The following is a 27,894-nucleotide window of genomic DNA, read 5'->3' as shown; positions in this document are numbered from 1 at the left end:
CCTTATATTCATGTGAAATGCCTCATTTCCTATTCCACAACTACTATCACTAAATCAAACTACATTCTTGCAATACATTTTAAAATTTACTGCTATTTAACTCCTTTAGTAGTATGTGAGGTAGGAATTCAAATTAATATATTTGCTGATGACAAACAGCAAGATTGGTTTGATATAAATTAAAATTATTTAAACTACAAATTTTAATCAGGATCTAAATCAAGAAGCAGAAATCTGATTTACATAATGTGTTTCATTCTTATTACACATTTTTACTTTGTCATTATTTCCCCAAAGTGAGATGCTCTACCTATTCTTTCCTATTGATTCTCAACTAGATAATATTCCAGTTAATAAATATGTTTCCTTCTGCTAGCCATATTGAAATGCTACATTTATGCAAATATAAGCAATGACAATAGCAAATTATGTTAATGTACACTTATGAAGATTTTCTATATTTTATGCTAGTAAGTGTGACATTTCTTATTGACTGATTAGCTGACTAATTAGTATTTACTTGTGGTTTGTTTAAACTATATTTTAAAAAAAAAAAAATCATTAAATTTAAATACACAAACCAAGACTCTACATTTTTATGCTATTATGAATGTATCAATATAAAAAATAAATACATAAAGATATATTTCCAGGATAAAGGAAACAAATTTATTAAGCAATTCAATCATGGAGTGAATTCTAATTAATATTTCTGCTCCCCCTGCCCTTTAAAGAAACATTCCTGCTTTTTCCAATCACAATTTACTGAATAAAGTAGATATTGAACAAATAAGTTTTTAGAGAGGAAACTTTTAAAATTATTATTATTTAATACAGCCACTAATACAGAAACACAGTTTACCACTAAAACAAATCTTGGTCCTACAAGACTGGTTAGCAACTTCCAAATATTCTGCACAGATTTACTTTACCTTTTGACATCAAACACAAATTACTGTAATACTATTCTTTATATAAGTTACAGGATTTAAATAGGTTAGAATTACTTCAGTCTGAAATGCGGCATGTTAAGAACTGCAGGTTTTTTTAAAAAATTGTATATTTAACCTTCCCCCAATTAAGTTCAAAAACAAATAAAAGCAAAGCCCTTTGCTTTACATGTATCTCCTGTTTGTATTTTTAGTTTCAGAACAATAGGACTTACTTTCAGTTAAGGCATGATGAGAACGTTGGGCTTCTGTGAACATTTGTGAAGACTGAACTAACTTGTTTTTATCCTTTTCTGCTTCTCTTCTTTTCTTCTTTATGATTTCTCTGTGCTCTGCTTTTTCTATCAAGCAAAATAAAGATTAAATATTCTTTTTCAGATACAAACTTTCAGTCATAAAGTCTCATACTGTGTAAATGTTTTAATGATATATTAGATAGATTTAAAACAACATCAAGAACAAACTATTCCATGTCAGAAGAGTAGAGATACAATAAAGAATTAATGTCATTCTGTTTAAAAAAATAAAAGATAAAAAATAATTCTTAAGATATAAAATGCAGATGTACTGAGAAGGGTCCAGGAAAGTTTTGGTCCCACCTTCCAGTTCATGTACAGCTCTCATGTCCCTACTATGATGTTTGGAATTCCCGAATTCATGGTGATGTGTCAAATATTTTCTTCATGTCCTTTCTCCTGTGTATCAGTAATTAAAAAAAAAAAAAATCTAACATAGATGAGGTACAGGTTCCCAATGGACATGGAAGAAGAAAGTCTCCCACAGTCACCTTCTCTCAAGCTGTAGAACTTAAGTATAGAAAAACTACATTTTTAATTAAAAAATTCCCAAACATTAATAGATCAGCGCTTTTAGCCTCAGTGTTGGAGATTACAGAGCTGTGTTGTAACATATTGCTTCCCTCATTCTTAGATGTTTCAGTTACCAATACAATTTCTAAATCTTAGGCAGGATTAAATTTACAAAGTTTTCCGGGAATCAATTACAGCACCTTGTTGGATGAATGACAGTGCTGTTCCCAGTGACTGCATCCCTGTGCATGTACATTCCAAACACTGAAATACCTACTATGCTGGTGAGTGGGTCATAAAATGATATCAAGAATTCCAAAGAAGATAATGAGTGGGTCATAAAATGATATCAAGAATTCCAAAGAAGATAATTCCCCCTCAGCTAGGTCTTATCCAATATTTTTATAACGCTTTTGACATTAAGGGAATAGTATTTGAGATTCCAAGTGGGGAAGGCAGAGATTTTTCTGAAAATCTAGGAAGAAATATAAATTTTAGTATATGATTTGTATCTTCCAAAGACATTAGAAGTGTTGTGAAACTGCATCCATGCCTTCAAGTTAAAATCAGCAAATAAGAAAACTCAGTCTCAAAAATAAACATTGAAGAATAATATACTGGAACAAAAAAGTTTCTAAACCTAAGTTTTTTCATTTAAATGTAAATAGGCTCAGCAGCTCTCTAAGAAAATTAATACCTATACCTAGTAGCATAAACAGAAAAGCTGCTATATAAAAAAAAAAAAAGCAGGCAGACATTAGAACATATTTGTACGAACCCTCTGTAGGTAATCATGCTTTGTAACATCCATTATGAAATGTATAATTTATTGATGGACAGAGAAGTGCTGCCTTTGGGGAAACTGTAACCTCTCTGATTATTATCCCTCTGCAAGGAACCAGTGTTTAGAGAAATGGCTGTGACACGGAGCTGAACAAATCTCTGCCATAGAATGAAAACGTTTTCATAAAATAAGAGACTAGTACTGCTTCTAATGAGATCTACAGTTAAAACAAAAGTTTTTGGAATATACGCCATTGCAACATGTTCAGTGAAACAACAACAAACCCACAGAGTTGCATGTAGCATAATAATGACATAGAAATTTGAAGCCAGAGGTTATGCTAGCTTTATGCTTGGCCTAGAAAGATAACACTACCTAAAATTACAGACCTTTGCCAATTCTGTCAGCTTTATCTGCTTTCTCAGGTTTATCTGGCTGCGTATTCACAGATGAAACTTCAATTTTTAACTCTGAGACTTTGGTCTCTATAGGTTTTGTATCTGACTGAGGAATATCAAGTTCTGGAGTTTTGTTATTTGGCAACTTGAATTCTGGCACAATCTTTTTCAAAAGGTCCCAGACTTTGTCCAAGTATCCATGCCTTTAAAAAAAAAGCACACATATATGTCAATGATAATGATATTTGCAATAAGAAAAGAAAGTGTAATTTTTATTTAGACAATACTATAGTACAACTGACAGTCCAACTCTTAGAAAAGTTACTGGGTTATTTTAGTAAATAAAACCCACTTGCCTGATTTAGTGTATTAGCCAATTTGCTAAGAGAGAGATTATGGACAGACACATAAAAAAGAGATGACGGTTAGAGAAGCATGTAAATAAAACATCCTTTCTAAAGCTTTTTAGTAGATAAAAGTTGCAGCAGGGAAATTTGCAGACTACTTTGCAGCTACACCATATAATAACTTGATTCTAGCTCTGTACATTAAAAACCTTCTCAAAGGTACTTCCAAACTAGGTTTTCCTAACTGTTTCAGTACAGGCAGTTCCATGCCTCTTCCACTGTTTCCACCATCTACAAGCTACAACAGCTTTTTGATATGACATGACAGTTGCAGCCATACTGGTTCTCCACAGAAACTCAGTGATTCCAGAAATAATATAAAATTCAATGAATCACTCAGAGCCATGAATACAAGCTAACCAGATACCGCATGCAACTTTTTTTTTTTTTTTTTTTTTTTTTAAATCGATTGTACTATGAGCTAAAGCCATCTTACACTAATATTGCAAAGACCCTGAGGTATACACATTTTCTTATTCTGGAATATAATATATTTGCAGTAAATGCCAGAGTTGTGAATACTGGTTTTTGCTGTTGCAGTCCATGGGCAACATACACAGTACTGTAAGACACAAATATATCAAAACCCAAAATCGCAAGCATAACTTGGGTCATAAAAATTGCTGAAATAAAGGCTAAAATAGCCTTTGACAGAACTTATTTAATACTGAAATACTGTTATAAATAAACAATGATATCTAAATAAATTATATATAAATCAGAACTATTTGTTATCTATGTACTCATTAGAATGTATACATCAAAAGGCAAAAAAGTGTATTTTAAAAAAAATGTCTAAACATTTGGTGCCTGGATCCCAGTCATTCATTCAGTAAAAAAAATGCCAAGATGGAAAATTAGAATGTCTGTTCTTTAAAACCACAAAACAGACTTAAACCACAAAACAGACTTAAACCACAAAGGAAACAAGAAAAATGTTATTGTAGGTTGGAAATACTATTTTTGGTTGGAAAAAAAAGTATATCAACTGTTCTAATTTAAAACGTGAAAACACCATATTAGCTGAAGTGAATTACTTCCAAACTAGTGATGTATATTTTCTATAGTACATTCAGATATGAAGTTATCATTATTACTGGCAGACATTTTGTATCTGTATACTAGATGAAACATAGATTTCTCTAACCTTGTTTTCACAACAGTGTTTAATATAAGATAAAAATAAATTAATTTTATGAAGAATAGGCATCAGCTTAACATGATAAATAGCATTATGAGCAACTGTATGACCTACAAAGAAAAACACAATAAAATTGCATTCCTTGAAGGCACTGTTTCTCAAGTGCCAGAATTAAAAACTGTACGCTTCCCAAAACTGATGCTGAAGAACTTCTAGGGCTCAGCTTTATTTTTCATAATGCCTTATTGAATTAAATATTTAACACCTAATAATGTAAATTGTTTAATAGAAGAACTTACCGGAGAGGAATAACTTCTGGTATCCATCCAGTCAGTGCATGTAGAACTGTAAATTCCTCCAGCTCCCTTTTTCCAGTTTCATGTATACTATAAGACAAAGGCAGACATTATACAGAATTATAATATAACCAACTTGCAGTAAACTCTGTAATCTACATTACACAATTTTGCGTAGGAGCAAGAGCATACACAGAATAGCTTGCTGACAAACAAGTCATTACTTGCAATTTTAGGAGTTTTCCAAACCACTGCTGACTCCTAGCCTACAAAGTCAAACTTGCTTTTATGCCTTTGCATCTGGCCCATTATTTTAGCATTCCCCCTGGTACAATGGCATAGTTTCAAAATTGTTAGCAAGCATACGATGTATACTCGCACACAGTAAAGCCTCTTTTTGCAGGGTTGGAGATGTGGGCTTGAAATCCCTCGTGCTAGAAGGAGGATATGAATCTAGAGCTTCCATTTCCTGAGCAGCTGCTCTAACTCCCAGGTTACTATGCACAAGTTGGTTGTATTTCCAGTGTACCACACTGCACTCTTTCAGATTGGTATGGGCTCCTATTCTCTGGAGAGATTTCCATCTGTAGATCCTGAGAGAATCAAGGCTAAAGATGCCAGCACTTGGCCATGACTAACCCTTGTGCTCTGGAGAAACGCAGTTATTTCAAATGTGTTCCTGAAAACAGAGTTTCCTAATGGGTAGCTCCAGGCAACTCCCTAGCCTGTGTAGAAGTATTTTAGATCACTCTTCCAACAAACATAACTGGATATGACGAGAACAGGGAAGCCTGACTACACAGATCAATGTTTTGAATTTTCTGAAGCTTAGACATTTAAACACTTGGCGGTCATTGCTCATCTCTTAGGAACCTGTGGCCATAACTGTCAATCACTGCACCATCGGCCACTTTCTGCTTTCCAGATCAGTACCATACAGCTCATAATGGCAGAACTGTAGCAAAAGCATCAAAAGTGGAACGATGGCAAACAGATAAAGCAAACAGGGAGAGTTGTCCAGTTTCTTTGCAAAGTTGTGCATAAATTTACAAACACATCTAGAAAGCAAACACTGAACTTTCTATACCTACGGGGGATTTTGCTTTACTGATTTACAATGTCAGCCTTCAGAAAAGGGCATATTTGTCATAACAAGATTTTTAGAAAATATATTTTCCAGGTATACTAAAAGAACTTTTTTCAAATTCCATGTGACTTCACAAAAACATCCAAAAGTGAGATGACTAAACATACCTAGTATTTGCCAGCTTAATGATAGCTTTGGACAGCAACATTGGCCAAAGTTCAGTTTGAGAGGTTGTAGCTGGTAGTAACAATTTATCCTCTTCACTGAAAGGCATAGTGTCATCCACAATGATCTTTCTCCAGCACCCCTATGATAGAGGGAGGGGGAGGCAAGAAGACAGACAACACTGAGCTTGTGGGCTGGAAACAGAACATGTATGGAAGAGAACTTTTAGTGCTTTCCTAAGAACCCAATTCTACTGTAATTTCATTTACATTAGAGATGGCTTTAAAAGAAGTTCCTATATAGTATCTGAGAAGCATGGAAACCATATTCATATTATTTTATTACTGCTCTGACTTATTTATTTCAGAGACTAATCACAGCTATTTTCAAATATATTTCCTCTCCTATGCGTAGTCCACCATGTGCATGCATTCATTGCTGTTTCTTCAGCTGCCATTGCAGATACCGGAGAAAGAGTAATGATTAAAAAAAGGCTTAACTAAGTCATCAGTTTTGCAAATGCCTCTTTAAGTCTTAGTCTGGAAAATACTTGTGACATAAGCAGTCCCCCTTTTTTCCCAAGAACTACCTGGGGATGCAGTGGTTAGTGTCCTGGAAAGTATTAAGGTTGTATCTTATAAAACACTGTAGGAAACAACATGAAATAATGTAACAAATATTCTTAATTCCAGGATAAGAAACAAACAGGTAAGGCATGATACTGATGTCTCCAATACCAGATATTTCATTAGCAAATTGAGTTAGTATCCCACAAAATAATCTTGCCTACCATTTTCCAGAAGAAGTCTCTGTCCTAGTGACTAAGACGTAATAGAGAGGCTAAGGAAATAGTGAGACAATAGCAGGTATTTCTGTTAACTCACCTTCAAAATGATAAAAAATAACCAAATCACTGAAGTGTTCACCATATGTTATTAGAGAGGGCAAAATTACTGCTCTCTGCTTGTAACTAAACTGTGGCTTCCAGCTGAAATGCCTGTTGATTAACTTGAGAAAGTAAAGGAAAAGATTGAGGATATATTTGGTTTTCTATAGCTCAGGGGTTTTTTAAAATTCAGAGTATAATTCTGTGCATGTAATTCTTAAAAGGCAATGGTATTTTTTGCATATGTAGCACAATTAAAAATATTTTTCTCCTCCTCTCTAACTGCCCGCCTTTTATAATTTACAAATAATAGAATCCATATTGCAATTATTTTGTATCAGTAATAACCTTTTTATAGCATTTCATTATTAACTCTAAAACAATTCTGCTAGTTTAAGGAGATAATACACCAAGAGAAAAAAAGAAATGCATGCAAGGCAGAAGGTTTATGGATAGAAAAAGAAGTCTATAGGTGAGAAAAAGCAGAAATAAAGAAACAAATTCAATAAACCTCAGGAATGCAAAGTGAAAGTAGGATGTGGGTAGAATTGGAAGAATATTGTGTGAATTATGTGAAAAATTATTATCCACAGGTTTGATCTGGTGGATAATAATGCCCTCAGGACTCACTACAGCATTTTACTGAAACCAGTTCATTACTCTTCTACTGTGCTTTCTCTCCCTTTTCATTTAATTTTCCACTTTCTCTTGTGAAGTCTGTTTCTCCTCTATCTCTACTTGGTTTTGTCCTTTCTCATTTGCACATTTTCTTTAATCTTCCATCATTTGACCCTCTTTTTTTTCCCTGTTTTTCTTTATATTAAATACAGCTGTACAACCAGAGGAAAAGAAATTAAGTAAACACAAAGGCCCCAAAAAAAAACCCAAAAAAACAACAAAACAAAGGGACAAGGAAACTAAAACACCCTGATAACTCTTCCAGATGCTTTAAAATGAAGTCTTTTATTACATGAATACACCACCTCTGCAGCATTAAATTCACATACAGAATAATGTCCTCTGCTGGGGAACCTGGGCAACATAATTTCTGATTTCTCAAACTCATGCAACTCTTATTCCCTATTTGAATATAAGTTATTCTGTATGTGGAGGCAGTAGTAAGAGACGAGGAAATGAGACACAGGCATGTAAATCAGCTAAGTGCTCCCCCTTACATGAAAGTTAAGAGATTCTTACAGTTTTAACTGCTTCCTTATTTCTTCCTCAGTGCTGGCTACCTGACATGTACCAATACAAAACTGCATGAAACTTCCTTTTAAAATATCATATTTGATCTATACTGTATTAGAACTGTTTTTCTTAATACAAATAACATGGTGTAGGATTATTTAAAAATAAAATCAATATGCTCAGGGTTTTGTTCCCTCTCAAGAGACACGTATCAAACTGCAATGTGCATAAGTGCAGCCATCTCTCCAGCTTTCTTTGTATTTATGTTCATGTCAAAAGATGGGCAGATTTATAAACAATTTATCAGGGTGATGGAGAAGTAAAAGAAATCCCTCCTTACTTTTAGTCGCAGGAATTTTTTATACTATAACCACTAAAATAATGGTTTCCAGTATAGAAATAAAGTATGAGCAATTTTCCAAGGGTCATGGAAGTGTTTGAGTAATTATTTTGTATTCATAGATATGGAGATTTCTGACAGAACTGCGCTGAAGTGTTTCTAAGTGACATGCTGCACACAACTGTGAGGCTCTCTCCACACCTCCAACACGAAACTTGATCAGCTTATCCATCGGAGGCACTGACCTGCTGCTGTCCCTCTCCAGGAGCATCATCTGCTGCAGACATGATGCAAGATCCTTAACTCTGAACTTCTAAATACATGTGAGATGGGAAGTTTGTGCCCTCTCCTTTTGTAGAGCAACACTAATTATCTCAACTAATGGTAAACTGGAGACTTGCCATGAGTACCATTAGGAAAACAAATCCTCTTCACCAAATTATATATATATATTATTTTCCTCTCCTCTGGTATATTTTTTCTTCTCTTACTGTTATGCGTTTAAGAGTGTTGTCCTTGAGTACTCTGACCTGCACTCTTACATTCCATCTTCCAAATCCTTCCATTAACCACATCAGCATTTTTCACAAACACAGCCACCACAAAACCTCTTTCTCCCCAAATTTAAGAGTTTCATTCTTATTGTTGCTCTTTCTTTTGAATGCCTCCTATTGGCTGAGAACATCTTCTCAAGAGACCTCTATTTTTAACTTTTTTACCATGGGTTAAAAATAAAAAAACCCCTCCAGGTTGTTCTTTCCTCCTGTTGAATTTCCATCGGTCTTTGGTGGTTCCTTTTTACTGCATAAGGTTTTTTCCATGTATATATATTAATACCATATTCTCCAAGAAAGCAAAATGAGCATTTTTTTTTATTGCTTCATCACATTTTAAGGAGATGAAGTAATGGTGAATATACTATTTCCCTCAAAAATTCTTTTAATATTTAATTGTCATTTCTTCCAATTAATTATGCCACATTTTGGATTGAATTTATCTAAAGTAAAATTCTAGCTATTGGACCTTTTTGTATTTCAGTAAGAAGCACTCCACTGGGATTATCTTCTTTTCCATTTCTAACTATCTATATGCAATGCCTTCATAACCTCTCTCAAGCTGGAAGAGACCTGAGTTGAACACATGACAGTCTAAAGTCTAAATGATACTGAAACTCTGGAAAAGAATGCAGGTGTCACCCTTTGGTTTTTCGTTCCATAATGTACATTTTTGCAGAGCAGTCATAGCTGTAGTCATGGAACTTTCCTTGCATAAACTGGGAGTTTTAGTCCCAAACAACTGAGAAGGGAAGAATATTCAGTCCTTCCACTCCTTGGTAAGTGCTCTAACCATCACATTTTATGCACAAGGAGAGGTGGCATCCATCTGATAACAGACACAAAGTCTCTATAACTTTTCATGCACTGTCACAGAATAATCTAGTGTTTGGTATCTGCATGGACAGAAGTACCCAATACAAAGCCCTAAGTCAGCTGCTTAATGTCCAGGAAAACTCTCAAAAACACTGAATGTTTGTTTGACTAATTGTGATAGCTCCTCACTCAGAATGTGAGACAACTTAATCACCCCTGGGAAGAAAACACATCTATCCACATCAACAATAACCAACCACTTCACCACCTAAATTCATCCACTTAAATTCTGCTGCCAAGACAGCTTGTGTGATGATGACTAAAGCAGATTTCTCAAGCAAGCACTCTGAATATGTCCACAGCTTGCCTCGATACACTGATCTGAAAATGTTTAATTTGAGCAGCTGAAGCCTCCAAACCTGCTTTGTTAGAGATGGTTATATTTGTTCAATTCACAGTGTGCCAAGGAACAGATATATCTCTTTCAGCCTGCCAATGCACAGAAGAAATATGGAGTAACTGCTTGTTGGTGCTTTTTTCTTAACCTTGATGTTTATGTTTTTATTACCAGTAGCTTACTATAGCCTGTTTTTAAATATTGTATATCAATACTACTATCAACTTCAATTTCATTAGTACCTTTGGCCTGCTTAATCAGCTGTCTGCATTGTCTTAGCTGTTCACTTGTATATATGAGCACTGATTTTTGCTTTTTCTTAAAAAAAGCTTTTACACGTGCCTTTTTAGGTTTTGTTTCCCTTTTTAAGTATAACTTTTTGTTTCCATGAATTCTATCTTTTTAGTAGTCTAATGGGATGCCTTTGAGTTTTCATTAAGAATTCTAACTTTATGTTTTCAAATGACTGTGTCAAAAATATTTTCAGGTTTGGGCAACTGGAAGGTTAATATGGTCAATTATATGTCTTAATGTGTTGTGACGTATTCTGTTTGCAAAAGACAAATATGCCCAGAATAACCTTAACAACACAGACAACTTCTAACTTTTGGGTCAGTGATATTTCTTTATTAGTATGAGGTTCAATATTAAATTGTGTTCCCTACTGACTGTAAAATGCATGAATAAGTTATTGTCCTCTATCTTTAGAAACTCCATGGAATGTTTTGGTTTTACCAGTACATCTTCAGTAAACAGTCCTCACACTGGAAGTCTTTAATCACCTTTAAATACAATTGGATACAAATAGGTCTATAAAGTCAGGCAACTGAGTTATTTAAACAATAAAAAACTTTTTTTATCCTAACACACCAGAGATATGGGCCACTCGTCTAACTCTACTAAACATGTGCATCAAACCTCTGTATCCTATCTTTCATTACACAGGATCAGCTAAATTTTGAGTATTATTTCAAAGCAATTAATGCAGACGCACAAAAAAATCAGGAGATTAAATTAAGACTGAAACAAAAATGGGGTAAAAGTTATCAAGTGAGAGTTTTTATCATACAGTTTATAGTGCAGCACAAACCTCACAAGCAGTCTTCATATTTTTCTCCCTAGAAAAAATGAACTGAAACATACCTTCTTATTCAGTAAAACCCAATCAACACCAAGAATTCAAGTGGTAACAAGAATTTCTATTCAGTTAGCACAGACATATGGTGCTTAGTATCATCACAACATTTTGAGACACAGTAAAAAAAAAACCAAAATATCAACAAGAAGTACTTTCATAAAACAAAAAAGGTATAAGAAAAAAACAAAAGAAATAAAATTTCTGTAAATGTGCCAAAACAAAATCAATTTACATTGAACTATAAGAGGACATGTGACTTAGAAATCAAACCCTGTAAAAACAGGGTGTATATCACATACAGCTCAAAGAAACTACAAATGGTGAAAATTAATCACTTCTTAAACCACCATTATTCTACCCACTCACTATATGATATAGAATGAACCAATACTTTTTTGTCAAATGTACTGAAACCATGCTTTGGGATAAGGAATGACATTGAAATCTGCTGTTTGACACCAAAAAAAAAAGTCACAAGTATCAGAAAAGTTATTTCAATAGATAGTTTGAACAGATGTAACATCAGCAACTGCTGTTATTGGATCCTCTTTCTAAAATGTAATAAACAAAAGAATTCAAATGTAGTGCCTTTTTGCAGTGCCCAGAAGAAAAACCCCCTCCTAACAACCAGCAAAATTCTACACAATCTATGAAAAAAGAATGCTGTCTTTTCAAGTAAGAATTCTGCTTTATCAAGCTCTAAGTTGTACAAAATTCACATGAACTGTAAAAGGCATTTTTATTAACATGCATCAACAATCTGTCAACACTTCTACTCCCACAAATCCATATCTTTTCAATAATAATAAATACTTAGGCTAAACATTAAAATTTTCCACGCTAGCTGCATAATATTTATATATTGTTGGAGGGAAGTACTCACCATCCAATAAAGTTTCACTACATATTTTCCATAGCTATTGTATAGTGGCATGTGTCCCCTGGTAGCTTTACATAAGGCATAAAGGTGTTCCCACGGTTTCCACAAAAGTGTGGATGTTCCAGTAGTTAAGGCCTTTTCATTATATATCCTCCAAACTGCATAAATTTCACTTACAATCCATCTCATCAACTGAAAACAGAGAAAAAGAGAAAAAATTTTTTTTTCTGATTACATCTTCTAGAAAAATAAAATCATTAAATCATTAGAAGTATTTAATAATTTTAAAACTTTAAAATAGAAGCTTTAAATAATCAATTCTTTGGTGCATCTGTTTTTCTAACATGCTGATTTCTGGTGTGTTCAGTAGTTTCACAAGTATTACCAACCTGTTACAGTGATGCATATAAACAAGAATGAGAATAAGCCTTTGCTACAAGAAACTTGCCCTAGAATTAATTAGTAGTTCTGTGGATAGCAACATTTACATAATCTGTTTTTCTGGTGGATTCTTCCCATACAGTTTCTCTTGTACTGAATTTTGAATTTGCATTGAAGCACTGAACGAAACAGAAATGATGAAGTAATATTATATTCAGTAAGGCACTTATATGCCTTGGTTCTACCTGCTTTATATTTTCCCCTGATCTGTACAAATCTGGTAAGCATTTATTCAATTCTGGAGAGAAGGAGAAGACTGGCTGTGTGACAGACATTTGAACATATATGGAGGCACACTAAGATTATGACTTCAGGAAAGCTTGGATGAAAAATACTTTCTAATATAGCTTTTATTTCCTCTTACCTTTAGAGAATATTATCCAGTAATAATCTTCACAGTTCATAGACCGTATATTTAAAGAGAAAAACAAACATGTTTGGAAAATCTCTTACCATCATTGATTTAATTTTTCAAATCCTAAAAAAGATAAACACTAATTATACAATACTAGATGATTTCCTGCCATTTTATTCCCATCATTCTTTTTTCACTTCAAAAAATTGTCATAACTTATTCTTCATGGTAGAAATTTGGAGTAAAATCCTAAAAGTTAAAAAGAGTTAAAAATAATGAAATAAAATATTTTTTAAAAGGGACATTAATGTATTTCTACCTACCTCACTACGAAATATATGCTCATTTGTTGAAACAAGGTCAAACAAGGTTTCATTTTTGACAACCACAGGAATCTAGGAGAAAGTAAATTAGTTAAATTCATAGCTAAAAAATTTAAATGAACACTAATATTTTACAGTAATGGCATATGAATGTTAGACATCTGGCAAACATTTGTTAGACATCTGCAAACTAAGGGTCATCAGTTTGCAAATCTTGTAGCTGCTTTTGTATTTCTTAATAAAAATGTCTTCAAATATAGATGTTCAGAATTAAAAAAAAAATAATAATTATTTTTACCAGGAGATTTAAAGTGTATCAAATGAAATAATTACACAAATAAACTGAAATCCCCTCAATTTATTCATAATATTTGCAGTTCTGCATTTAAATCATGGTCATAACACTGTCTCGTACTTTCAGATTTCCTTGGCCTCCCACCAGGATTCAAAGGGCTTTATTTCCTCATGGTCAGTTAGATAGTGGTATTGTCAGTGTGAACACTGACTTTAGCAAACCTTTGACTATATTACATAGTTTTGATGACTATTGCTTGTTTATACAGTCCATTTTCTTTTTGTAAGCAGTTTAGAAATAACATACTAGGATTGTAGTTTACTGAACTAAATATATCTGTGCTTCTCATCATGTATTGGTGATTTTTGCTTACCACACTAAGTAGTCTTGTTTACATTTTCTTTTGTAGTTACTAACAGATTAGGTAGCAACATATATCATCCTAACAGCCTTTCATCACTTGACATTTACATTTATTTTTAACTTATAAAATTTCTAATTATCATAGCTTTTTTTATTCAAAATACATCGGGCCAAAACAAGCATCAAAGTTTTAATCTGGTCTTAAAGAAAAGAAATGGTTTCTTCATAGTGCTCTAAAAATATATTTTAAAAAGCTATTTTTAATACAGATACATGTTTCCATGGCCTTCTGGGCTGCCAGCTCTCCTGCCCTCATCTTTCAGATATCTCTACTCAGTTAAGCATTTTGGCAACATTTACCATCCAATCTTTTGGTCTTGTCAATTACTCCCCTGACCTCATCCTTTCCTTCCTCCGTTAAAAATTAAACTTGGACCTGTCTTGTGTCTAGTTAATAAAAAATGGAACTGACAAGCTGACAAAAAAAAAAAACCTGACAGGTCTGAAAAAGTTGGAAGGGTAGTCAAAGTGTTTTAAAACTTCAACATTTCATCTGAAGCAAAAAAGCTTTACAAATTAGATTAGCAACAGCGTTAGAGAACACTAACCTTTGAAATGGCAGGCTGTTTATTTTCTTTGCAAATAATTTTAAAAATAAACTAAATAAGGGTTTGCATGATTTTAAAATGTTATGGTTACCTTCCAGACAAGTACTGTCAAAGACATGGACATGTTCCCTATACAGACTGGAGAAATACAATAATTGACATGAGAAAAAAATACTATTTTAATGGTAAATATAACTCATGGTTTCAGGATATAAATTTACTTTGTATACCTGCTCATCAGAAGCCCTAGTTGGAACAAACAGAACTTGTTTTGCCATGACACTGATTTTTAAGTGAGAAAACGAACACAGAGAAAACCAGAAAGGCTTCTCTGTCCAGGTGTCTTCTAAATGAACGTGGAGTCAAAAAGCAGAGCAGACTTGGGAGGATACACTACCATGTTTTGCACCAGGGGGTGCCGGTCCATGGTGATCCCAGTCAGAAAGGCACTCAGACTCCACAGAGTATCATTTAAAATGCTATTATTAGAGCTAACTATAAAGAAGGGGATTAGTATAGGTAATCTGATGTCCTTTTAGACACTGGGAAACCCAAGTTGTGCAGCATCGAACAGGCCTCTGATCAACATGCAACGTTCTGTGCAGATCCCATCCATAGAAAGGGTCATCCCACTTTGGTATTATTGAGCTATGGTTGGATTTGAGCTGCTACATGACTTTCTTACAAGAGAACAACTCTGTTCATCATTTCTACTGTAAAACAGAAAGGATGTTCACAGAAGAACTTGCTGCTGCAGCTAGATAAAGGCAAGGAGACACCGGTGGTGTCATTGCCGGTGGCAAGCGGGAGCTGCCCGAGCTTACCCAGTGGGCAGGAATTTCAGCCTGCACCACGCAGGCCCCAGGCCCCAGCTCGGCATGCAGCACAGTTCAGCTGTGGCATGGGCCGCTGGCTCCTCAGCGCACAATGGTCTCCTGGACAGGATGTCTATGCATGGTCAAGTGGGTTTTATCTATCTGTTGAACTAATTTCCTCTACTAGTTTTCCTCTACTTGTGACGTAGCTAGGCAAGTAACATTTTTTCATTATGACCTTCCTTGTTTCTTACCTTATTTGTTAAAAACTCATGTGGACGTTTCCATGAATGCACTTTTAAGGATGCTGGCAACTCTATTTTCCCTTCAGGATCCTCAAAGACATGCTACATAAAATATGCATGAACAAAAATGGAACATTTTTTATTTATTACAGTATTTTATCTTCCACAAGATTTAAAATAATATATTGTTCACATGATAATTCACTTAAGGGGAAAAATAGCATAAAAAGGAACTAATAGTGTCTATAACTGAAATAAGAGTGTAAAGCCCAAAAGGATTATTCAGCACAAAAGCTGCTTATACTGTTCTGAGAAGTCTAGGTGGTCTGCACCGTCTCAATAGGTCTATATGAAATGTTTTCTTTCTTTTCCACCTTTCAGAAAAACCTCAAAAAAAATGTTTAAGCTTTTAAGTCAGGCACTCTTATACTAAGTTGTTTCTAAGTACTTTTTCTAACTCGCTTATTTCTAAAGCTTTTTAAATTGAAGACTGAAAGTAAATATCTAAAGCAATATTTAGACACAAACAAAGCAGGCTTCATGCATTTAAAACTGCTATAGAAACCAAAGAGAGTTATAACTATGCAGCATCATGAATTAGCTCATTAAAGAAAATTTCTTGTATAATTATCAAACTTTCATTTCCAAACTGATACTTATCCCCCTCTTGAAAAGAAGGCATTAGGATACATAGTATCTGTTTACTTAATAGCACAAGGTAGGATGAGGAGATGCATAGTTGTAGGTTCAGCTAAATTTGGCTGACAAAATCAGGTTTAACTTATCTTGTATTTAAGGTGGCTCTAAGAGGCAACTGCCAGGTCTCAGGAGTTCATGCTCTAAGGACAGGAGCCTTAACTACAAGTTCTACAGGAAGGACAGGCAAGAAACAGGAGCAAGAGAAACAGTCAAGGTCAAATGCACAATCTCAGCAGCACACTGTGCAGCTCTAAGAGAGGCTATTGTGTAGGGGTGGTTGATAAAAGTGCTTGAGTGTTACAAAGAAAGAAGTCACTTCCAACTGATTCCTTTTCCCACACAAGAAATAGAACATGAATATAAACAATCCTAAGTGTACTCAAAGGTACTGGATGCCATAGCTAATTCTGTTTCTAACTAAAATATCCTATACGATGCTGAATTCTAGCTCGCAGCTTGGATCAAAAGAGGCCATATTAAAAATTCTTTAAATCTGTAAATTCATCTGCTGTGGCTGACACTTAACAACTCCTTTAAACATGTAAAAGAACAATGTTTCATATAGCTTGTGGCTGAAGAACTGAATGGTCCAGTCAACACTTCAGAATGCCTCTTATGCTAAAAAATAAGAAAGATTTTCAGTTACAACTATTTTTAAATTTTATCTATTATAATAATATCTGGCAGACCTAACAGATTAGTGCTATATAAATGTTTAGAGTACAACCCAAAGACACCAAATATGGTAAGGGAATAGAAGAAAGACACAAAGAAAAAATATTTACATGTTAAGTTAATGGCAGCATTCAGTATAGAACCTGTATGTTCTCTCAAAAAGAGTACTTTGATCTCACAGGGGTACAATATATTTAGTCTTGGAATAAGAAAAAAAAAATCTACAAATATATATGATAACATATACATAGCACACAAGAATACATACAGAATAAACATAGAAAAAATGCAGAATTTGCATATAAAACAGTTAAGTATGGTATTAAATAGCATTTTAAAGTGATATTTAAAATCCAAGTTTAAGAAACTCTTTAAGAAATAATTTTACTACTACTCTGCATAAAATGCATGTACGTTCTGTAATGATAACCAGTTTGAAGTAGTAAAAATCCAGATGAGACTTAAACATCACTCCAAAGTTGGAAAGACTGCATCTGGTAGGTGCTTACTTTCTGCAAAATAACAGTATCCCCTCAAAAAATTCTCTGCACACTAGAACCGCAGACAGTGTTTCACATGTCCAGAAACTGAGATGTGCAAAAGAAAAGACTTCAACATCCATTTTTCCCATAATAAAGATGGGTGCATTTAACCTTCTGAGTTCACAGAAACTACAGTACCCAGAGAAGGGACTGCTCTGACATACTACAACAGTTCAGCTGTTCCCACGTCCCCAGTTTTAATTACATTATGAAATAGATTTTGTGGTTGCATTTTTTTAAACTATTACTGTGCACACATTAGTGCACATACATATGTTAACAGTTCATTTAAGAAGCAACAAATAAACAATGCACAATACTTTTAGCTTATTATTTTAGTTTAGTAGTTTAGAACTACTTAAAACTTATTGAAAAGATATGATTGCAAATTAACATATTTATCAGTAACAAATTATTTTGAAGCTGTGACAAATTACTAAATACAGGTACAAAAAATTAAGTGGAAATAAGGTATGTGTCAAACAACTTACTGAAATGAGACTTTTTCCAGTTTTTTCTTTCTCTTTTCCAACTTTTCCAGCATTCCATTTTTCTGCATTGATATCGGCTTCATTCCATTCTGGCCAAATAGGAAATCTCCACTTCTCATTGAAAGCACCTGCTTGGGAAGACAAAGCTGACCTGGGAAACAAAGAGAGGCATGAATAAAAATGAACAGTATATTAGGTGAGTGTAGTAGGAAGATTTTTATCTCTTGTGCTGCCAGCACTCTCACTACCCTCTTCTTGGGATTCACAACTCTCGTAAAAAGTTTGCTGAGACTGCAGAGATTTTTCACAAGACTAACACACAATGTGTTCATAGCTACCAACCAGCACAAGCAGTACTTGTGCCCATCATTTTTCCAGTGCATAGCAAGGGCTGAAAAATTGACCTATCTAGAATGAGAATACAGCAGTTCCTTCTGCCTTAACTACCAAACCCAGAAGCAGACAAAGTGTGTGCAGATCACATCTTAATTATATTCTCCCAAATCCACTGGCAATAAACTGTAGATGTTGTTCACTCAAAAGAACAAAGGGAAGAAGCTGCAGGGACCTGAGAAACAACTTGGCTTCAAAAACTGAGGAAAAGGGTTTAAATAAATCTTATTGCAGAAAAAACATATGGACTTCAACTAGTTGGAAGAAAGGACTATGGTCAGAATCTCCTCTCTGATATTCATCAGTGTCCTACAGCAGAAATACAGTATTAGACAGACATTACATGATACTTCTACTACGTTATGTACATCAGCTATAAAAATTTACAGATATTGTAGTTTTCTATTTTCTTTCCTTATGCAACACTTTATTTTTTATTTTTTTTTAATGAGAAACAGCAGAATTCCTACAAATGTGTCCACAACATCAGGAAGAAAATAATGTTTTGGGCTACAGCTAGAGAGCTATTTTTACAAACTAGTGCCAAAAAATATTTCTTTTAAAAATTAAAGCTTAATTTCTTTAGAAACTTACATCTTCAGGAGATTTGAATGGGAAAGCTTCCATTTTTTTAGTATTTGAGAACAGTTTCTTTTAACTCCTAGCCATGTATTGCATATCATGTCATGTGGATATTTATACTGATATACAAATCATCAGAATATCATATAAAACCATACTATCATTTTAAATTTCAGCATTATAGCTTTCTCTTGAGATTTTGGTGACTCCACAGAAAAAAAACAAACCCTGATTATGACTTACAGCATCACTCAGTATTTGACGTTTCAGATAAAATGGTCACACTGTCATAATTCACATACACTCTTTTTTAGTTGTTGTACACAATATCCATTCATTGTTCCTATATAGATGTAACATTAATTATGACTATGTTCTAAAGACAAACACAGACTACATAAGTGAGTACTCTGGCTAGGGGAAAATGGTGTGTAGCAAGTGACACCTGAAAATAATATTACGCCCTATCTCCCAGAGGTGGAAGCAGGGGCAAGTCACTTGGGGGAAGAGAGACACTGTTCAAGTATAGAGCAACGAAATTGCAAAAGCAGAAGCTCAGCTGGAGTCAGAATAATCAAAGGACATTAAGGGCAAGGAAAAAAGCTTCTGTAAGTACACTGGCAGTAAAGGGAAGACTAAGGAAAGTGCATGTCCGCTGCTTAATGGGGCAGGGAACCTAGTGACAAAGTACATCGGAAAGGCCAAAATACTCAATGCCTTTCTGTGTCTTGGATTTTTCTGGCAAATTTGGCTCTCAGGCCTCCCAGTCCATGAGTCTACTAACAGAGTCTGTGGGAGTGAAGCATTTTCTACAGTAGAGGAAGGCAGCTAGGAGGAACTCCAGCCAACTGGACACACACAGCTCCATGGGACTAGTTGGGATGTGAGCAAAGGTACTGAGGGAGCTGACTGGAGTCACTCCAAGGCTCCTGTCAATCATATTCAAAAGACCATGGCAATCGGGTAAAGCTTCTGATGACTAGAAAAAGGCAAACATCATGCTTATCTTAAAAAATGGTAAGAAGGAGGATCTGGAGAACTACAGTGCTTGAAGATACTTTAAACTCAAATGGATCAGGACCTACGCAATCTGATTTATGCTGGCCCTGCTTTGAGCAGGGAGTTGGACTAGATGGCTTCCAGAGGCACCTTTCAATCAACTTTTTCTATGACTCCACAATACTTTGCTGTTAGCAATAATAAGGACAAAGACATGGGTAAAAATAAAGATTTCTCACTGTCTACACAATAACTACATTCATCTACACTACCAGTAACTCTCATTGGAAGACAGCTGTGAAATTTCAATACCATCTGTGCCTTCTGCTGTGCAAATAAAAAACATAGCTTCTACCACCCTAACTGGAAGGAAGATGTATTCTCTGAGGTGATACCTTGCTTTGCTTTCCCCTCTTTGTCATTTCAGTCATCTGTAAATGGCCTCCAGCCTCTATTATGTTTGATCTTTCATTAATGGTATAATTTTTTCTCCAGTATTTTCTTGAAGACTCAAATGATGCTTCATTCTATATTCGATAGCACTTAAGAAGCAATTGAAAGCCCTGAACTGCTTATCAGTTTCTTTGGATTACTAAGAATGTCTATACCAGTTCCAGTTGTTTAAAGAATCTACTGTATCTGCATTAACTGCATGCATGCATAACAATGAAAAACAAAATGCTAGCTGTATCAGCAGCTTCAACACTTGGGATATTTTGAAACCTTGCCCCTTTAAACACTGATTTAAATATGACTCCTGGCAGCTTTTTACATATACTTATAAGCAGAAAAGGACAAGTTAAAATTCTTACTTCTTCTACTTGATTCTTATTTCAGATGAAATATGAATATGTAGCAATTTTAAATATTCAAGGAATACTAACTTTTTGAATCTTTTCTTCTCCCTCTAAGTCTGCATTTACTCTTTTAAAAAATTATAGAAAAGCATGGAAGTTTCACTCAATAATGATAATAATGGTAAAAATAATGGTAAAGATGTTCTGAAGCGATTCCTAAAGAAAATTATATAACAATTGCAATAATTGCTACAAGATTTCTGACTGCTTTGGGACAATAATGGAATAATTAAAAAGCGTATTTTTTAAAAACAACAATGAGATATGGAAAGACTTGACTAGCTTACTATCACACTAAGACAGAAAATTGCTTTCCAATACAGTTTGACACAATAGAATACTCTCAACACTAACAATGTGGAAGATGTGGAAACAGTGTTATCTATGACTGAGATGGCTAAACTAAGTTGGGGAAGCCAATGCTCTGCTCCTGCTTCTCAAAAATGATTCAATAAGATTTTGAAAAAATTCATAAAGAACTGCAATTTAATTGGAATCCAGATATAAAAGAATAAATGAAAAAAGACAGCTGAATTTATTAAAATACTGTATTTGAGTAGGGCTATTAGGAAGTTCCTTTATTACGAGAATTAAATAATATAATTAATTGAGAACTCTTTGAAATGAACTAACAGGGACAAGGACAAGGCGAACCATTACTGGTATTTTATGCTCAAGCTGGATGGCTTCATTGTGCAACAGTATTTTAAACACTAATTTACCGGAAGAATTCTTTTTAATCCTGTGCTAAACCCTAAAGGAGAAAAAGGAAGATTAAACTGCCTAATGAGGGAAACACTACGAAGTTGGAACTAGTTCACCTCTGACCCTCTAAGCAGCTTCTCCAAGAATACTAGTATAATTGGTATAGTGCCAACAGGGGAAATAGGGAACGGCAGGATAGACAAACACAACAGGGAACAAAAAATGCAGACAGATTGCGACCTAAGTTTTTCAGAGACTTCAGATTTAACAGAGACAGGAAACAGGTCCACAAGGTACTGTAAGTGTGCTCTCTCAAATTACACATAGTCATTTAGTCTGTAGACATGGACACTTCAGCTGCTCACCCACTCTGTAAGCAAGATCTTGTCAAGATGGTCAATGGAGTCTAGGGAGCAAGCATTTTCTTCTTAAAGTAGATGAATCTACCTGTAAACTATACATGAGCATTCCTCACAGAGGGAACCCAGAAACATTGAAGGGAGTCTTTTCAAGAGAATTACAGAAGTATTGGTATTTAGTTTCAGAACAGCATGTCTATTCCACCGTCCTTCACCAGTACCCATGTCATTCTGAATTACCAGATAATAATAGTTTTGGGACACTAACATGTGTTCTAAAATTCAAGAAGACACAATCCTTTTTATTTAATTCTTTCCTCCACATAAAGACTTAGTACTCTCTTTCCTAACCCTCCCTTGTCAAAGGTTAGATGTACCTTTAATCTTGCTTAGCATTTTGATGCTGCCGCTTTCCTTAACAATAAAACAAAACCCAAAATAAGGAAGGAAAAATAATTAGTTTTTCACTTTTGCTTAGATAAGCAGATCTGAGTATGGAAATTAGACATCTTCTCACAGTAATTTTGATTGGGAGCATCTGAAACAGATGGAATGGTTTAATAGTTCAATAATAATGCCCCACTTCTCCCACAGTGACTCTCTGGCTTTATGCAGAAATCGAGTTGGAGACTTGACCAATAAAAGTGCTTCAGCTTTTCCTGTCCCCTTATCTATACTTTGGAAGTTAGGAAAAAAAAATCCCCAGCAATTCCACCACATCGATGACTTCTTCAGGGTTCCTGGTTAGTTACTTGCATATGGATATAGCCAATCTTTTTTTATACATTCTGTGATCCTTGTCATTTGTTATGACACAGTTTGCAAAGATTATAATTTCTGCAGCTAAATCCTTTTTCTATTTTCATTAAGGTTTCATTTGTTTATCTTTATTAAACCTACTTAAGTTTCAAAGTTTAAGATCTGCTTTATATTATCATCCTAAGAAGTTTTCACAGACTTAGGACACAGTATTGGGATCTCTGCTTGAGGACTGAGATACAAAATTGAAAGCGAAGTTTTAATTGGTTTAATGAATTGCTACTCAGCAGCTGAGCTACAGTTACTGTCTGTGCATCTGTTCTTCACTGACTTCAACTGTGGGGTGAAATACGTGTTTGCTTAAAGCACATTTTGGAGAATCAAAAGACTGAGCACTGGTATCTGTAACAGCAACTGTTTAAACAAGCCAGCCATTTTATTTGCAGTATCATACCCTCAGGTGGTATGGTATGATTAGATATTTATATGCTAGCCTTTCTGTAGATGCAATGGTTGTGAGCTTGGTCTTCATTTGATTCACCCTATTAAGAACTTGTTTATCTCCACAACAGGGCATTTGTTTCTAAATAACTGCCAACAGGTCATCACTTCATCCCATCTTAGTGCTCCCTGTAGGTGTTTTAAATGGTCACAAACATTACCCATAGCATATTTTAAAGATTAAAAAATAAACTTTTAATTTGATGATAACAATATCGCAACAAAAGACAAAATCTATTTGATGTTCAACATTTTCAACTTGTTCCCTGGAAAGTGCTGCCAATCTTCTATCTTTCATTAAATACTATCTATTCTTTCCATTAAATGTCTGCAACTACTACACTGTAAAGCTTAGTTTCATTCAAGCCCCAGAAAATACATGTATCTGATGTCACACTGACTATAGTTCTTGGGATGGCAAATAATTAATGGAAATGATTCAGTAACAAGACATGATATTTAAGTAACAAATACCTGAAATGTCAGTGGACAAGAATCAGAGCTGAAACTTTTATCCTTCTTTCCTCCTTCGCTCTAGATGCTCTGAACTCCTCTATATGTATAGAAGTAAGAACAACTTGAAGGAAGAGAGGGGAGTGATATTCTCCCTTGGATACCAATGTTGGGTCACAGGGAGATGAGAATTTTGGGCTCTTTTCACTTACCAGTAAGCAGTAAAGAAAAATATGTCCCTTGCTTTGATTGTTTGAGCAGCCAGAAGAAACAATTTCTAGCCCCAGTAAAGGCTTTTATATTAGGAAAAAGAGGACAGAGAACAAACAGATGGCCCAACTTCACCTTCAGACATGCCCTGTGGGGAAGCTACTTAACTTTTTCCCTAATCTCTTCAGAACTCAAAGACAAAAGGCCCCTTTGAAGACCTTATTTATGGCAGAAAATTCTTTTAAACTCTAATCACTGAAATGTGTTTTTAAAAGGAGCATCTGAATATCTTAGAAACCCACAGCAGAAACCATGGCAACACTCAAGTTTGTAAGAATCTGGAAAGGATATGAGAACATTTGATCAAGTATCAGTAACTCTGTGCCAAAATGATCTACTCCTTTTCTTCATACCTAGTGCCATTCTTCAGAAGAGGAATGAACAGAATGAGTCATGATCAGACAATCTAATAAGCAGCTAAGGCAATACAGTCTTTTCCTTATTAATACAGTCAGCAGTGATTACAAAATAAATCCAAAATATGTATTTTCTGTTTACAGTAACTTATCATTATTCTTATCTTGGACACCAGAGCCAAAACTTAAAGGACTCTCTGCAGAAGAAAAATACACTGGTCTAAATGCTCAGAGCTCTCATGTTTGGGGAGAGACTCAAGCCATGGATGCAGTTCAGGTACAATGAGCAGAACAAACAATTGTATTGCATCTAAGTTGCAATGATAGTTGCTTGCAAAGCCTATGACAACAGGTTTTGTTGTCATTTCACTTTTGTGTACTGGGGTAGGATTTCTTCCTCAAAAAGCACAGAGTGCCTTCTGTGTGAAGCAAGATCAAACTGTGGAAAATTAAAGTGATGATAGAAAGAAAAGATGAATACCAACTGATTATTCTTTATAGGCATATTATTTTTAAAGGACTCTGTAATTTGGATCACTACTTTCAAGTATAATATTCTAATTTCTAAACATAGATGACATCCACGTAGGTGTCAGACGAACTACTAATAGACTTCAGTAACTTGCCAGGAATGAGCCGATTTCAAATACACACACATTTGCTAAGAGAGAACGGTCACCTAGCCTCACATTTAGCCTTGCCAGATAGAAGCCCACATGTTTTCTTATTTTTATTTGCCTGCATATTAATGGGAGGCAAGATGTACGTTCTTGATCTGCTTTCCAGGCAATGGGAAAAAAAAAAAGCTGCATGCCAAATCTCTTGCCCAAATTGCACACAGATTCATATCCTGGATATTATTTCAAATAAAAATCGATGGAAAGTAGTGTTCTAGAAGCGTTGTGGGTTTAAAAATTTTTTTATTTGTTTGTTCTCCTATTTTAAGCCTGGTTCTCTTTGTTGCCCTATAAATATTGTCTGAATTTTGATCTTTATTATTTTAAAATTCCAGCTAAAAGTTAGTATCTTTCTTTAAAAGTTTGGATCAGTTATCATCAACATAATTCAGACTTTTGCTATGTTGATCCACTTACACTAACTATACCTTTTTTCTATATAAATCTTTGAAATGACAAAAAAGTCAGAAATTGAATATAAAAAGTACTAGAATGGTGTCAAGTGTTAGAGAAAAAAAATGAAGATTCATTCAAAAAACTGATGACAAATAGTGATACCTTATTAACCGACTGAATATTTCATATAGACCACAATAGATTTTATCTTGTGTAACTAAATCTTAGCAAAACAAAACCATATTTTTTCATATATTTTGGGAAGAATTTATGTGAAATGCAACCTTCATGTTCATAGCAAGCTCATCCACAGTGTTAGAATTTTGGATTCATTTTAAACCTTTAATTTTTGTGTTCCAGGAAGAATAGTTTTTATTGCACAACTGTCATTAGTAAATGGCTCAAAAGACAGAAGCAAAATCAGGTGAAGTTATAGACTTCAGAAATAATAGTGGGGACACTGTTTCTTTCAATGGCAGCACAAATCAAGACACTGTAGCCTGAGGGCAATGGTAGAAAAGCTCAGCTTGCCATCTTCGGTGCCAAGAGCCAGATGTAGTAAAAATTCTCTGTTCCTGATTCTGTGGAGCCAAAGGTCTGCTGTTAAAAAACTTCTAATAGGGAATGGAAAAAAAATACTATTTTACATATTTGAAAAACACTTTTGATAATGGAAGGTATCAGATGGCCTGGAAGTCATTCATTTGCCAGCCTTTCATGTTCTACCACACTGGAGGTCACTTAGACTTTTAAAAGACATCCCTCAAAAATTATTATTTTTTTTCAATGTACATTCCCAAGAGTGGAACACTGCAGATTAACCCCAAGAAATGTCTGCTGAAGCAGAAACCTTGTAATATCTAGCTCTTAAATGAGCACATTTAATCTACAGAAACAATAATATTTTACAGAGGAGGGCTTTATATCCAGTTTTACATGTGGAACTATGATACACCAATACCTAGCTAGAGTTAGCGAGGGCCTGGAAGGGGAATGCCTTTTCCGGTGATTTTCAGGTGCCAATCTCAGCCAAGAGAAAATGATCTCTGACTGATTCTTCCAAGGTGGTTGAGTCTGGGTTGTGCTCCAGGTGGGATTGTTGTGAGCCAACCCAAATTCTTTATGGTTACCTGGTTTCAAAAGGTGGATGTGAGAGGCCAAGTGAACAGACAACCGTAGGCACCAAGGGGGCCCACATGTATCTTGCAGTCTTTCAACAAGACATAGATTGGAGTGCAAGTAACACGTACATCCCATTTTTGGACCAAATTCCTGTTTGAACAATGCACTGTCCTTCCAACTCGCAGCAAATGACTATGGGTTATTGTCCTGGGTTTGAGTGAGTGGTGGGGCTTTTTGGTAGCAGGGGAGGGGGCTCCCCCAGCTCCACCTCTGCTCGAAAACTGAGCAAATCAGCTGCGCCTCTGTGATAACATATTTAAGAAGGGACATGGTGAGGAGGAGTTGCTGCAGCTGCATGAACACCAAGGTCAGTAGAGGAATGGAGAAAGAAAGGAGGGGGGAGGTGTGCCAGAGCAGAGACCCCCCTGTATCCTGTGGTGAGATAGCAGGGTGGCTCCCCCCTTCCACCCATGAAGATCTACGGTGGAGTAGACATTGATTTATGGCCTGTGTTTTTCACCTGAATGATCAAGTTGCTGTGCCCAAAGGAGGCCAGGGTCTTATGGGAAAAGGTAGACCCCACTGTTGTAATTCAGCACTGGGAGGACTGCAGCATGCGGGGGTGTCCCACACCAGAGCAGCTCAGGAAGGGCTGCAGCCATGGGTGGGTCTCCAGTTGGAGAAAGTTGGTGACCCACGACGGAGCAGTGTGGGGAACGCTGCGGCCCATGGGAGGAACTCACATCAGAGAAAGTTTGTGGAGGACTGTCTCCTGTGAGAGGGGGACCACAATGGAGCAGGGGGAACAAGTTCCAGAAGCTCCCCCCACCGAAGATGGAAGAAGCGGCAGCGCTGACTGCACCCCCCATTCCCTGCCCCTGCGCCACTGGGGGAGGAGGTAGAGATATCGGGAGCAGAGCTGAGCCCGGGAAGGGAGGGGTGGGGGGAAGGTGTTCTCAAGATGTGGCAATGCTTCTCACTGTCCTACTGTTACGTGTTGTCAGTGTCTGTAATAAATGTATGTCCTTTTTTTCTTCCCCTAACGAGTCTGCCTTTTGCTCGTGACCATAAAGGGGGATTTTTTCCCTATCCCAGTCCTATCTCCAACCCCAAGCCTGGCTCTCTGTCCCTTCTTACTGCCGGAAGAGAAGGGAGAGAGAGTGGCTGCGTGGTGGTTGGCTGCCGACCAGGCTCAAACCACAACAGTTATGCAGTTCTCAGTTAATGATAACACTCCAATATCAGGAGCTGTCGGTCAGTATGACAGATCAATTAAGATCTCTGTTCCAAGTACAGTCAAAGAAAGCAAATCAAAACACTAGGATATATTAGAAGCAGGATGTCCGATGCAAGAAATTTTACGTCCTTTGCATG

At 35.5% G+C, this 27,894-nt stretch overlaps 1 protein-coding gene across 1 annotated transcript in view; it reads right to left on the bottom strand.

Annotated features, from left to right (window-relative positions):
• Positions 1–27,894, bottom strand: part of ADGB (androglobin) — a 120,259-nt gene that overhangs the window by 81,976 nt on the left and 10,389 nt on the right. The window contains 8 exon segments of the mRNA XM_042796125.1: positions 1,166–1,291; positions 2,933–3,144; positions 4,789–4,875; positions 6,040–6,179; positions 12,243–12,431; positions 13,359–13,430; positions 15,694–15,786; positions 18,092–18,242. Of these exon segments, the coding sequence (XP_042652059.1) occupies positions 1,166–1,291; positions 2,933–3,144; positions 4,789–4,875; positions 6,040–6,179; positions 12,243–12,431; positions 13,359–13,430; positions 15,694–15,786; positions 18,092–18,242 (1,070 nt within the window).

The sequence above is a fragment of the Tyto alba genome, unplaced genomic scaffold (genome assembly GCF_018691265.1).
Source record: "Tyto alba isolate M040663 unplaced genomic scaffold, T.alba_DEE_v4.0 Super-Scaffold_22, whole genome shotgun sequence".
Taxonomy (NCBI): Eukaryota; Metazoa; Chordata; class Aves; order Strigiformes; family Tytonidae; genus Tyto; species Tyto alba.
This window is presented reverse-complemented; position numbering and strand designations above follow the sequence as displayed.